The 15264-nt window shown below is 37.3% G+C and overlaps 1 protein-coding gene across 7 annotated transcripts in view; it reads right to left on the bottom strand.

The window, feature by feature from the left end:
- The window catches only part of Adgrl3 (adhesion G protein-coupled receptor L3), an 811341-nt gene that overhangs the window by 173744 nt on the left and 622333 nt on the right, over nucleotides 1-15264 (bottom strand). For all 7 annotated transcript variants that reach the window (XM_033758920.1, XM_033758923.1, XM_033758917.1 and 4 more), the window contains 2 exons: nucleotides 8135-8437; nucleotides 5813-5916 (listed from right to left, as the gene is read on the bottom strand). In XM_033758920.1, coding sequence (XP_033614811.1) covers nucleotides 5813-5916; nucleotides 8135-8437 — 407 coding nt within the window. The remainder of the gene's footprint in view (nucleotides 1-5812; nucleotides 5917-8134; nucleotides 8438-15264) is intronic.

The following is a 15264-nucleotide window of genomic DNA, read 5'->3' as shown; positions in this document are numbered from 1 at the left end:
CGAGAACAGGGGTGCTGGTGCATAAAAGCAGATGCTATTATTTTAAGAATGTGGTTGAAATAACAGAAGCGTGCATGAGATGGTATGGGGTGTATAATTCAGGGGAGGCAAATATTTGCAAAAGCAAGGGAAGGCAAGGAGAAGGTAACAACTAAGTAAAGCCTTAAAAGGTAAACTGAAGGTGACGAGGTAAGATGGAGTGCTGGATGAGGCTCCTGGAAGGAAGAAGCACCTAAGTCAAGAGATGACATATGGAAAGTTAAATCCAGAATAACCATGGCTTTCTGTCAGTCTAGTCATCATGGACTAGAATTACCTTATTTCCATAAAAAATACACATATATCCTGAATCTGCCTCAAGTCTTCTTGCATGAATACAAAGTCAAAGTCGTTCTTTGCTTCCACATTTCACTAAAATGTCCATCTCCAACCTTTCCTTTACTGAAGTTTACCAAAATTTCTTACAAATAAGCACATACGTAATGAGAAAACTATGAGTTTTATGAGGATTAGTTAGTAAATGAAAGCCTGTATTTATATAGCAGGATTACATCCAGGACTTGAGGGGATGGGAAGTCTTTAGTTAAGGATAGGACAGAAATGAGTATTATACACATTTTAAATTTTGATGCAGTAAAAACACTTTTCTTTGAAATCAGCTCTAAGATTTTATGGAACTTATTATGTCATCTGTTCATCCAGGACCGAAACAACTGGCTTCACAGTGTTTAAATACAATACAGTATAGCTACTATTTCTATGAAATATCTTCCTATTTTTCCGTAATTCTGAGTTAGGTGAGTATACACAATAGTGCTTCTATCTTACCACTGAAGGTAAATGTTATGGCTTATATGTAGATGTCACCCCAAAGTCTTATGTGCTCATAGGTGAGGCTTTTGGGGGGTGACGGGATCATGGGTACATGACACTCTTCACTTGTTCAGTCCACTGATGAGTTTACAGCCAAGTGTGATGCTAGGAGGTGAAGCCTGGCGGGAAAAGGTGGGTCCCTGGGGTGTAGTCTGAAGTACATGTGTCTCCTCTTCCCTTGATCCCTCTCTGCTTCCTGCCTGTCATCCCATGGACTGTTTCTCCTCTGCAATGCTCTCTGCCATGCTATGGAACCGGCTGACTATGAACTGAAACCTCTGCAAACTGCGAGCTAAATAAAGTTGCAGGTGTTGGGGATTTTGATCCAGCACTAAGAGAGTTACTAAGATAGTAAGTGAAGTGTAATTTCTGATAAAATTAAGAAGCAGTTTACTTGCCATCATTTAAGACCTCCTGAGGAAGTTAAAGTGAAGACATTAAGACATAGAAGACAGACTCAACCTAATCTTTCAGGGAATATAGGTTTATTTGATATCATAAAAGAGCAATATCACTTATAAATCTCTAGGTCTTTCTTCCACAGAAAATGAAACAACCTTGCACTACCTCAAAATATTCCAGTAACTTCTCTACCAGCAAAAGAAAAAGGACTGTGATTTGTGATAAGACGGGCAACTCTTTTTCACATCACAGCTGGATCTGACCACAGAGGAGAAAGCTCACCTCACTTTGCGTGCAAGTCATACAGCAGCTATTCAAAACTAATATCCCACAAGGGCCAGGGATTTAGCTCAGCGTTTCGGTGGCCTGCCTTGCAAGCACAAGGACTGAGTTCAATCCTCGGTACCAAAAAATAAAAATAAAATAAAATAAAATAAAATAAAAAAGAAAAAGAAAAAAAAAAAACTAGTATCCCGCAACTTTAGATGGGAAAAGACTAGTGAGATGGTAAATTGTAATGAATGAAATTGAATAAAATTGAATGAATTGATGAATAAATTGTAATGAATATAGGTATGCAAAACAGAAAAGAAAAACTCTTTCTGAAAACTTCAGTCTAAGCTGAGATCAAGCTGAAATCAGAAATTATGATTTTACATAGCAGTCATTAGGAAGGTGAGAAAACAGATCATTTTGTCACTGAGCTAACTTTGCAGGCTTTCGGTGAAAACTGGAAAGTGTTTTTGCAACGCTGATTTGAAGAAATATTTATCTATGTGCAATTCTACCCATTCGTACACCTAAATCTTCCCAGCCTTCCACCCACCCACCTAATGACCCCCTCACCCTCACTGTTGGGATAATGTTCCATTTCTGTACAAATTGTGCTTTTTATTAAGTTTCATCATTATAAAAGTATTCTGGACAGGTTCTTTGCAACAAATTACTCCCTTAACCTGAAACTCACATTTAAAAACTTACATTTTCTCTAGTGAAATGTAATCCATCTCTACCCAAACATAAAATTTAATCTTTAGGCTGGAGCTTACTTCCAAGGCAGAGTACTCCCCTCACACATGCAAGGGCCTCAGTTCAACTCCCAGAACCTCAGGAAAAAAAATCTTTAACTTCATAAGTACATAAGTGGCCCAAATTCATCTGTGAGTCCAAAACTACTGGAATTATTTGATATCTAACTTTTAGATTGATGGCTGGGAAAAAACAACATATTCCATTTTTTAAAATGCAAATTTAAAATTTGCTTTTTGCAACTAATGTCTTGATTTTTATATATTATACTTGCTGTCCATTAATATTCTCACAAAAAGAGCAAATATTGTTGATATTGAAATTAATGATCTAACCCATTTTATGTATAGGGAAATGTGATCCAGAGCTTGCTGACTTGCTTGTTCACTACAACTCAACTATCATGATCCTTAGGCCAGTTTATTTTCCTTTAGAGACTTGGGAATCCCTCAGAGGCCCCGGAAAGCTGGGAAGGTGGTGTCTGGCTCCGAATGTTTGTGGTCCCCAAATGCACATGTTGAAACCTAAAGGCATTAAAAACGAAGCTCTGCAGAGGTGCCATGGTCAGGGTATAGAGCTCCAGTGAATGGACTGCTGCCCATAGCAGTGCCCAGCCAATCTCCTCGGAGGCCTCTCCAGCACATGAGGACACAGTGAGAAGTTACTACGTTTGTACCAGAAAGCAGCCTTTACCGGACAGTGAATCTGCTGGTACTCTAATCTTGGACTTCCCACCCGCCAGAGCCATGGGAAATGAATTCGTGACCAAAACAGAAGTGTCTCACCCTTTGTAGAATAGTCACCCACAAATCCCCTGGAGAGAAAGAAACTACCTGAAAAAATGTTCCACATCGCTGGTCATTTGAGAGATATAGATGAAAACAACACTGAGATTAAATCACCCCACAAAGAATGGCTGCTATCAAGAAATCAACCAATAACAAATGTTGGCAGGGTTATGGGGAGAAAGGAACCCTTCTCCATTGTTGGTGGGAGTGCAGACTGGTGCAACCACTGTGGAAATCAATAGGAGATGCCTCAAAGAGCTGGGACTAGAGATTCCATTAGACCCAGCCATCCCTCTGCTGGGTATCTTCCAAAAGAATTTAAAAAATCATATCACAGTGATATGCACACCCGTGTTTATAGCAGCATAGTTTGTAACAGCTAAAACTTGGAAACAGCCCAGTTGCCCATCAGTTGGAGACTGGATAAAGAAGATGTGGTTTTTCTATAAAATAGAATACTATTCAGCCATAAAGAATGAGAAATTAGAGTCGTTCATAGGAAAATGGATACATATTGAGGATATACTCCTAAGGAAAATAAATAAGTCACACATGTGTAAATACTGAATAATTTCTCTGGTGTGAAAAACTATAATGGTACATAACATCATAGTGGTATAATTGACAATGTGAAATAGGAAGAAAGGGGCTAAAGGTGTAGGGAAAGTGGGAAGGGTAGGGAAAGGAAATAAGGGAAAAGAAAAAAAATGAGAAAATGAAAAAATGGAAATGAAGTATTTGTAAAAAGGGAAGGAGGGTGAAGGGAAGGAAAGGGTAAGGGGAAAAGATGAGAACCAAGACCTGTCATGTAAAGGTACAAGATACCAATGATGGATGTAACTGTACTGTATACCTAAAATGAACCAATAAACTCAATGAAAGGAAAAAAAGAAAAAGAAACTACCTGTTGCAATGAGGCAGAAGTTGAGTGGGGAGAATAAATCATTACAGACATCTATTTTGCTCTAATTTCCAATATGGAAGAAATAAATCAGAGGAGAAGGAAAGAGATAGGAGGCCGTGAAGCAGGACTGAGCAGGAATCCAGAGCTAATAAGTGAGCTTGGGGAGATGAAGGCAATCATAGTCCGTTCACATTGCAGGCAGGGTGTGGTAAGTAACGTCCAGAAGAAGACAGAAGCTGTTATGGCAATAACTCCATTACCGACCCTGGACCAGCTAAAAACTGATGGAGAAGATCGCAATTTGAAGATTTAAAAGATTTACAGTACTGTTACAAGTTGTATATAAGTCCCAGTTGCCCAGAATTAATTTTAATACAATTATAGTATAGCATCCTAACTTTAGAGACTCATCAGGGTGAAAGAGAAAGGCTCTGGACAGAACTATTTGTTACAAAACAAAAACACCCATCTATAAATCAAATGGGAAACAGCTGTCTGGTCTTTGAAAGGAATTATCTCTTTTGTTCTAAGATTAGGAAGGCTGCAGAGGAAAGAAAGGAATTAAGTATCATTATTAGTTAAAGTCACCCAGTAATTTCTGCAATGAAAAAGTCCAACCATATTCAGAAATTATCATGAAAACATTCAGCTTTCTAGGTGAATTACTGTTGAATTTATATTAACCCCTGGCTAAGTACCTAGGGAGTTTCTTTCAAAAGTTGCTAATGTAAAAAGATATGCTACTGATCTCTTAATCTGATCACATTCAGCAAGAATTATTTACCCTGGGGTCTGAGCTACATTGCAATAAAATCAAAGGACATAAAAACTAGGGCAGGAAAACGGTGCTGAAACTGGAGAAGCATCATTATGAATAGCAACAAGTATGGAGATGCATGTGTAGGAGGGGGACTAGAGTCAATATAGCTACTATTCTTCTATGATTTAGGGTAAACAGATAGTTATGGCTCATCTGCTAAATGATCTACTGGGTAGACATTTATGGATTATTATACAGTATATTATTGAGGATAAGCTTGGTTAAAAACAAATAGAGAAAAGAGCAAATGGCACAGGCTGGCTTTTAGTAAGGCCATCATTTGTAATATTTCTGATGAAAAAATCTCTTTCGGAAATTCCTCAGCACAGCTAATGTGCCATAGAAGGACTCTCCATTTTAGAAGTGCATAAATCCACATAAATTGAGATAATAAGGATTCATCCCACAGCCCTTTTGGCATAAATGCACATCTGGCCTCTGTTTGTAATGAAATCAATTCAAAGACCCACAGTGCATTAATAATAAAAATGTTCAGCATATTGCAGCCAAATGAGCCCTGCACATTTGAGTTCACAAGATTTTGTCACACACGTGTGTACTTTTAGCGCTGATAAATGATTTGGTTCCAGAATATTTATCAAGTGGCTTAAGATTTCAAAGGTAGACTTTATAATAATTATTACTGCCACAGGAAAATAATCCATATATACATATGCTAGAAGGTTTTGCTTGCTTGATTTATAATGCCTCTTGGACTTTTATATCTATAGTTCACAATGCCATACAAATTTTATTTAAAAATAAAATTATTATAAGAATACTGCCTGGCTTAGAGCAAGTTCATGGATCTGATTTTTATAAAACAGCTAAATTTTAAAATTAGCATACAGCATGTTGTCTTTAAATGTGAAATTCAATGAAAATGTGATGACTTTTTTCACATTTCTTAAAAATTGATTCAATTCTTCTTAGCAGTTATAATCACACAGAGGATATACTCTCAGCCAACGATTTCTTATCAATCATGACATTTACCTTCTGTGTTATATGGTTGATCCATGGAGAAGAACAGTTGCTGAGATCTGGTCCTTGGGGATCCCAAATTCCATCAGGAGCAAGGCACAGGTAAGTGGATACACCTATAAAAAAGGAAGAAATAAATCTGTTTCAAATACTCAATCCATTTTTCTTAGAATAGCTGCATACTTAAAATATAAGCAAAATTAACAATACAATAATTAAATTGAGATATATCTATTACACTCCAGATATGGGGCTTGGCAGCAACTGGCATTGGAGAAATGTGGCATAACAACAAACCAAAGCATTCAATATTTTTGAAGCACATGTGGATAATTTATGGGGAAGAATGTATGAGTTAGATCAGTGTGGCACCTCTTGTGTGGGTTGTACTGTTTGTCTGCAGAAGCAAATAGAGTCTTGAAGGAATCAGCAGGTACGTTTTACATGAAACCGTGGAAAAAACACTGTCTTTGGGATACCTGGAGGTTTCTTTTTATTCCTTAAGTTTATTGGTACATTTTAAGTATACAATATGATGGCATTCATCATTGGGAATTTGTACCTATGCATGATATATCTTGGTTCTTTTTCATTTTTCCCCATTCCGCCACCCTCCTGTCAACCCCTCCACCCCTCCCTATTTATAAAAACTTTGTTTCTGTTTTTCCCTTTTCTTATATTTATTCTTTTCCCTTATTTACTTTCCCCTATGACTCCCAATTCACCTTCCCCTTTGACCCTTTTCTTCCTATTTCACAGTATCTATTATACATTTTGATCCTTCTTTACACTTTCAGTTTCTCATGCCAGAGAAACTATTCAGTATCTACACATGTATGTCCTATTTATTTCACTTAAAGACTATGGCTTTAATGTGCATCCATTTAGAGTTCATGAAAAAAATCTCAGTTGCATGGGAACTAGCACAAAGAATCAACAACTGGGATGGCATCTTTCTAAAACGTTTCTGCACAGAAAGAAAAACCACCAACAGAGTGAAGAGACAACCCACAAGGTGGGAAAAACTTTTTACCAGCTGTTCCTCAGACAGAGGCTACTATCTAAAATATATAAAGAACTCAGAAAAATTAAACCTCCCAAATGTAAATATCCAATCCAAAAATGGGCATCTGAAATGAACAGACATTTCTCAGACAAAGAAGTAAAAGCAGCAAATAAACATGTGAAAAAATGTTCAATATCGCTGGTCATTTGAGAGATGTGGATGAAAACAACACTCAGATTTCACCTCACCCCAGTAAGAATGGCTGCTATCAAGAAATCAACCAATAACAAATGCTGGTGGTGTTGTGGCGAGAAAGTAACCCTTTTCCATCAGTGGTGGGATCACAAACTGATGCAACAACTCTGAAAATCAGTATGGTGATACCTCAAAACCCTAGAATTAGTGGTGCAATTTGACCCACGTATTCCTCTGCTGGGTATCTTTTCAAAAAAATAAAAGGTATCATACCACAGAGATAAATGTACACCCATGTTCAGAGTAGCACAGTTTGTAATAGCTAAAACCTGGAAACAGCCCAATTGCCCATCAACTGGAGTATGGGTAAAAAAGATGTATTTTATTTTTATAAAATGGAGTACTACTCAGCCATAAACAATGAAAAACTAGAGACATTTAGACCTGAAGTTTTTTTTTTGTTTGTTTGTTTTTTAACTGGAGGCTACTGGAAAAGTGTTGTGTTTAATAGAGATATAAAATTAGGAAAATCAAATCACAAAGTCCCTTGTCTTATTGCATGTGGGTGCTGGAAAATCCATGAAGACCATTAAGCAGAAGATGGAAATGAGCAGATTTAGATTTTTAGAACAATAACTTTGGCAGGAGATTGGAGGGCGAACTTGAAAGAGTGATGTGTATGTCATAAAAAGCTACTGTTTTAATTCCAGGGAGAAGCTGAGAGTGTAGACCAAGGTATAACAGAATGGGCAGAGAAACAGAAATATAAGATGAGTTGCAAGGACAACTTGTGACCCACGAGGGCTTCAGAAGTTTCCTTTAAACACTTTCACACGTGTCACAGGATAGTAATATTTCCACAGTGTCTCCTAATAAAGCATTTTACTCACCTTCACAACAAATGTCTGAAGTAGAGGCTGTAGATTATGGTTTAGATCTAAAATGTGCCTCCTAATCAACCTTCTATTAGCTACAGACAGATATCGTTTAAGTAATTAATATGTTTATATGCAGAGGTGGAAGGGAGAGAGGTGGGGTGGGGGGGACAAGAATGAAGAAGAGGTTGGCGGGACAACATAGAAAATTAAGCCACAAGTAAGAGAGGACCTTCAGGTCTTCAGAAGATGTTTTACCTATAGTTCCTGCAGGGCATGGCTGTTTTGCGACTTGTCCTTGACGGGTCTTGAACCACATGATTTCTCGGGCTTCCACAGCCTCACAGCTCTCTTCAAGAGCAGGGATCTGGGATGCTGCCGATGAGAGGTGTGTGGTGATGTCGCCCAGCACCTCCACAGCTGGAGACGGGGTGCTGGTACTCCGGTTTCTTCTTCCCGCCACTGATGGGGTGGTGCTCCTCCCCGCGCTCCACGTTGTGGTCCGGAGGGTGGTGCTGGTGGTGGTGCTGCCCATACCAAGAGGACCTGTGGTAGAAACTCCTGGAATAAAATTCAAAAGAAAATCCTATATTGCTTGTGCTCAAGGTGTCTCCATACTTTAGAAATTCAGAGTTTTAACACTGCGGAAACCCTGAGCCTCATTTTCATTTTGAACACAGTAGAAAGTAAGCTAATACCATGAAATCAGAGCGCCCCCACCTGGGTACCGAAACAGCTATCTGACCACTGCCGATCACAGGTGTATGATTCTCTCAACTCTAGGTACAGAAAACACAGCCACACCATGATGTAACTTTTCAGCAAGCTCTTTGGTGATCTCAGACCTTTAACTATTAGAGTATTAAAAAGTCACTCCCTCTTAGACTTTTCAAACAGTATAGAGAAAAGAGCTACAAAAAACACTCTATTCAGGTTAGGTATAATACAAGTTTCTAAATATCCAGCAAGTGGGACAGAGGCAACATTTTTAAAAAAAGAAAACACAAAGTATGAACAAACTAGAAAACAAGGAGCAATTTTGAGTATGATTTCCTTAGTACACATTAGAGTAGCTTAGTGATTCACTTCAGTGCTTTTACAGCTAACCCTCCTCAACAAAACTTTGAAATTTGACATTACAGTTTCGGTAGTGCCCCGAGTTCTTTTCCTAAATTTTTTTTTTTTTTTTTTTTTTTTTTTTTTTACCGAGGATCGAACTGGGCAAGTGGCGGAACCCACTGAGCTAAATCCCCGGCCCGCTAAATTATTTTTTTAACAAATTTGTATTTCTTTCAGTGGGCAAATGTATTGCAAGTTTCAAATAAAAGCAGTTAGGTTCTGGGACCAGATGCTAACAGATAAATGAACCTATAATATATACAGGGAGTCTTTTAAGTACTAAGAAAATGTGTGCTGCAAAGAATCATGTATCTTTTAGAGAAAATATATTTATATTCTTACCAGGGGATACAAGAATTCACCAGCCCTCTGCAAATTTACCCTGTTACTAGCTGTGTGATTCGAAACTGCTCTGAACTTCACTTACTGGCAATAAACTCTTAATTAAGTGTACGGGTGCTGGCATGGGACCACTCAGGTATAAGGAGCCATCGAGCTTTCCGCAACGTGCCTCCAGCCGTCCACTTCTCAGAAGTTGACTCCGCACACATTAACGAAGAGCACAACATCTTCTCTGCTGCTCCAGAGGAGGTCTCAGACTCACTGGTGCATTGGCTGTGCCTAGCCAGGGCAGGCTAAACATGGGGTACCGATTTCTGAATGTTCCCGCAAGGACATTTTAGCGTGCACTCGTGTTGGTTGCTATTTGTTGCCGCCTTGCCCTCATTTGTTTTTTCTGTCCCCTTTTCGGCCTCAGCCCTGTTTCACTGTGCCCTCTTTCCGCCTGAATGGCACCGTTCATAACTTCTTCCTATAAGAACGCAGAGTACCTTTCTTTCGTTCTTCCACGTACACGTTAAACCTCAAACTGCCAAGTCTTTCTGTCTTATCCTTCTATTTACAATTCATCTACTTTTTCTTTCTCTTCCCCAATCACCACTATTTATGCTCTCTATATTCAGTCAAACATCACTAAAGAATGAATATGGAAGAAAGCCTTTTAATTACTTTGCAGATGGAAGCAGAATGGGAGTAAAACTGTAATACTCTTATTTCAATCTTTATTTTTTCAGAGTAAAAGATCAGAAATCAAAAAACAAAATCACCGATTCTAACCATTTAAAACAATTCAAACACAGAATTTAACAATGTATTTCAAAATATAATTGAGTGAATTTGCTATATCCACATTATTATATGAAATTGCAATAAAAATTATAAATGAAAATATGACTCAATAGACATTACTGGCATATAAAACATTTCCCAACTATTACCTAAATGTAAGAATATTCAGCAACAGGAAAATTTAAGTGCTAGATAGCATTAAGCATCAGTTTTAAAAAATTCACATCAAGTCTGCTATGGGATGTAAGAAGACTGGTGTGAATTTTTCCAGGGATAAAAACATTCTTTTTTATTTCATACTACTTGGGAGGTAGTAAGGCAACAGTTAAAAGCTAACTCCATGTGCTTTCTGTGACTCCATTAATTTAAATAATGCCAGCTCTCATTTGTACTTTTGAAGAGACCATGTTGAGTAACTTTCAGTTTTTTGACAGGAACTATAATCTTTTCATTGATAATGAGCTTTAGTTTCTCTTTCAAACAAAGCATTTCTAGTTCCTCTTTGTCTTTTTAAGTTTGATAGTGTAGAAAAGGAGATTCATAGCAGTTACCTGTTATTAGCTAAATAATCTCATGCTCAAATTAACTTGTTCAAGAAAAGTCTCTGAACTCCAGCAAAACTACTTTTAAAATAGAAACTGTTGTTCAATTGTCTTCTTTCTGTTCAGAATTATATAGATACAGAAGATGGCTTTCAAAATTAATGTGCCTTTCTTCAACTAGATATTTTAATTAGCATAGAGCTGTGAGGAGAAAAGATTTGTTCAGCAGCCATTTTCATCATGATAAAAACTCCACAGTAGCACGTGTGGTGAGAAGTTTCTCTCTCCTATTGTCTCGATTGCACTAGTCATACACAAAGAGCATTGCACATTGCCACAGATTTGTGCTTGCTGTGACTTCAGGTTTACAAATATTGAATAGATTTGTCTTTTAGCATAGATTTAATATATCCACAACCATGTTCTAGTTAAGTGACTCAGATTTCAAACTTGAAAAATTACAGTATCATGCCAAAATATATTTAATAATAGCCATATATAATGGAAATTAATGTTCTTTATTTGTTTCTGAAATTATTACATTCAAACTATTTTCTACCTTTTCCAGAGTTACTTGCTAGGAGAATATATATATATATAGATAAAGTCCTTAAGTGGTTTCTGTCTACTTTTTTCAAAACAGAAAGAACTCTTTTTATGCATGCCTGGTGCCTCATGATTTCTTTCTCCAAGTCATTCACAATGCTTCCTCATCTTTTTGCTTTACCTTTAAGCCATACAAAATCACCAGTAGTTCCCCAACCAGGTATTTTTGCCTGAGGATCTTTGCCCCTGCTGCAAAGAGTTGCTGCTCTATTTTCACCTGGGCAACATCTATTGGTCCCTTGGGGTGCAGCTTGGTTGCCTGCTGCATCAAGAAGACTTTTCAAATTTACTAAGTCTTGGATACACACTAGCATGTACTTTGCTAAAGCTACTTCTTTGCGTTTCATTCCTGATTCAATAAAGAAGTCCTGACTTAAAACAGATGAATGTATCATAAAGATGGGGGAAAAGTAGATGGGAAGACCGAAGGATGTAGCTAAGAGTTCCAGGCACAAGACCCAGAATACTCATAAGGCCATCTTATCCTATCATTAAGGATAAGGAAAACCACTAGACCACTCACAAAAAATAATGAAGGATCATGTTTCAGGACAATCATATAAAAGTGAATAAGCTCTTCTGAAGCAATAACACTGATAAAATAGATTTTCTTAAAAGTTCAATGTATTATAAAACAGTTGGAAAGACTCCATTTCATTCCAATGTTAAGGATCGATATAGAACTTATTTCCTTGGCATTGTGCCACAAAAAGATGTCTACAAGCAGGATCATACCATTCTGCTTGAAGTTAAGCAGAATAAAAGTCAATTTTAAAAGCTGTCCCTGATCTCACATCCCCTCACTGCCATTTACTGCTATGTGGGGTTCCCAAAGGCACTGCTCAATGCCTACATTTGGCAGAATAAGTACTAGTGATATACATGCTGTCACCAGTGCCCAAGAAAGAGCTTGTCTTATAGCTAAATGCTGAAAAAAATATACAGATTAACCAGAGCCATTGACTGACCAAGTTCCAGCTCATATACTAAACTTTGAGGGTTTGTATTTTTCTTTCAGCAAGCAAGAACATTTCCAGGGCTCAGGACTACTGAATCTTACCTGATGACACAGTCAGATTATAAACCTGTGTGTTATTAAAGTTCCTCGGGTGGCTCTGTATCAGGGAAAGGCTACTGTCTAAAAGGAAGTAAGTCTGAGTGACTACTTATATGTAATGTCAAAATCATGCAATGTTCTTCATTATTTTGTCATTATTACTGTGCTGATTGTGCTTATAAAAATAAGAATTCTCAGAAAAAAAGCTAAACAAAACCCCCCAATTAAAATGTTTGGACAGTTACTGTCCATATACTCTTATGATTTCATTTCTTTTCTTTTTTTTTTTTCTTCAGCCTATCTTGAACAAATATTTTGAATCTTATTCAAGGTTATAGTTTGTGGAGTATATGTACAGCAAATAGTGGAAATAATCAAGGAATATTTTGCGCTTTACAGTTTGCAATATTTTTCTTTACTATTACTTCATTTAATTATGTCAAAAATTTATAGAGTATTCCTATGAATTCAGAATTTAAAAAAATGACAAAACAGGCTCAAATAATAGTTAAATCATAGTCTTACAAATAGTAAATGGATTGTATCTACTGTTTTCAAATTCTGTGTTTTAAATATTTTACTATTGAGCTCACTTTCTGAATTACTTGTTAATACCTTTAACAATTATGAATGTTCTGTAATCTCTTAAGGAAGGGCTGAAGGAAATAAAGATTTTAGTAAGACATTACTATGTTTGATGCAAAACATTTATTACTGCTGTCAGAAAATGCAATACTTAAGACAGAATCTAAAACTATAAAGGACCCAAGTTCGATCCCTGGTACAAAAAAACAAAAAAACAAACAAACAAAAAAAAACCTCTAAAACTATGCAGACTTAGCATAAACTTCGCTGCAGAAGAATTGTTTATTCTTATTCATAAAGTACATGGATTTTCTTCCTGATTCTCCTTTATTTTTGTTCCTGCCTGCAATATGTCCTTGCGGCTTCGCCATTACAAATCTTTCTTCTGTGTAAACTTCTTTCCAACAGACAGTACTCTGGATGATTATGGAGTAGTTCTTCCTCCCAACCCTCGAAGCCCTCATTTGAATCTACGGTTAACTACTGAAGTACTCTTCCGAAGGAAGGGCCTTCTACAGGAAACAAGAGAGCTAAAACCATTCCAGTGCTGTAAGAGACTTCTGGCTGGGTAGAAAGAGGAAATTCTTTCTGATTCCTAGTGATAGCAGTTGGTGGCAGCATATTTTATTATACCCAGTTCTTTTCTTTTTTTCCTTTTATTGAGTTTATTGGTACATTTTAGGTATACAGTGCAGTTACATTCATCATGGGGATCTTGTACCTTTTCAGGACAGGTCTTGGTTCTCATTTTTTCCCCTTGTCCCTGTCCTCCCTTCACCCCCTCCTCCCCTCCCCATTTACTTTATTTCCATTTTTTCATTTTTCTCATATTTTTTTCTTTTCCCTTATTACCTTTCCCCTACCCTTCCCATTTTCCCTACACCTTTAGCCCTTTTCTTCCTATTTCACATGGTCAATTATCTCATTAGGATCTTATATACTATTATATATACTCAGTTCTTAAAAAGAACATTAATATCACCCATTGTGAAATTATTCAATTCTTTTCCATATCCACTTACAATATTTGACATCATGGCCTGTGGAGAGAGTGGAATTCCACAGCCATCAGCCATATAGTTACAGAAGGGATAAGAAAGACCAGGACTTTAATCTAATCCTACCAAAATTTCTCCCTTTTCACTAAGGGCAATGTTGTTGTTGAAAATGACCATATTTGTGTGCGTAGGATAAATTCTTAATGAACTTGGAAATTAATCTGCCCCAAGCACTGCTCACAAATACTTTCACAGGGGCTCCTATGGGCCAGAACCACTGGCAACTTATTGAGTACATGCTATGGGTCAAATAATATTCAAAGTACTTTAGAGAGATTCACCTGTTTAATTCTGAGAAAAAAATCTGTGGGAGGGCACTACTAATGATCCTCACTTTATACATGGTGAAACTGAGACATCAAGAGGCTAAGTGCCATTCCAAAGGTTACGAGTTCATAAGAACAGAGAAGCAGCCTGAACCCTGTTACAGTGACTCTACTCCAGGCCACGTAAACTGCAGTACTGAGAACTGGAACCTGACTGGCGATAAAACAGCCTGCCCACTGCTGTGGAAAGCAAGAAGGTGTAATCCTTATGGAGCTAATTTATTTAGCATTTCTAACTCTGCTCGGTGGGGATGCAGGACCACTATGTAAAGAAAATTTGGTGCTTCCAGAAAACTTAATAAATGTTTAGCGTGTCCCATGGGCAACAATTAATCAACAAACAACCGTAAGGCGGAGCAGCTGGTCTTCCCTGCACATCTGTAAAGTGTGAGGTAGTGTTCTGAAGTCTTCCACCCACAGAGGCACCGAGAAGTCAAGGAAATTTCCCAGTCTCTCACTGCCCTGAGAAAGCTAAGATTTTAATGCTGATAGTCTGAGGCGAGAACTCATGGGTACTCAAACCGTTTGATGGTAAACTGATGAAGGTTTTCAGTACATTTTCTTTAAGTGACACAGTGTGGTATATGTTATACGCCTATAAAACAGCTCATCTCTCAGAATTACAAGACTAATTTATTCCATCCACACTTATTATTCAACTACCATGTGCTAGACATTGTACTGGGAAAAATGTTGGGTATAATTATTGTGATTCCTGGTCCTCATGAAGTTTTCTCTGAAAAGTTTTATAGAACAAGCTACTGAAAAAGATATAAAAGAGTAAGAGGATAACAAACACATGATTTTTGTACACACACGATCTCAGAATTAAGACTAATTTATTCCATCCACACTTATTATTCAACTACCATGTGCTAGACATTGTACTGGGAAAAATGTTGGGTATAATTATTGTGATTCCTGGTCCTCATGAAGTTTTCTCTGAAAAGTTTTATAGAAAACACGC

This window comes from Fukomys damarensis, unplaced genomic scaffold, assembly GCF_012274545.1.
Source record: "Fukomys damarensis isolate Sample0158 unplaced genomic scaffold, DMR_v1.0_HiC HiC_scaffold_35, whole genome shotgun sequence".
Classification (NCBI taxonomy): Eukaryota; Metazoa; Chordata; class Mammalia; order Rodentia; family Bathyergidae; genus Fukomys; species Fukomys damarensis.
The sequence above is the reverse complement of the archived record's forward strand: the minus strand, read 5'-3'. Positions and strand labels throughout refer to the sequence as shown.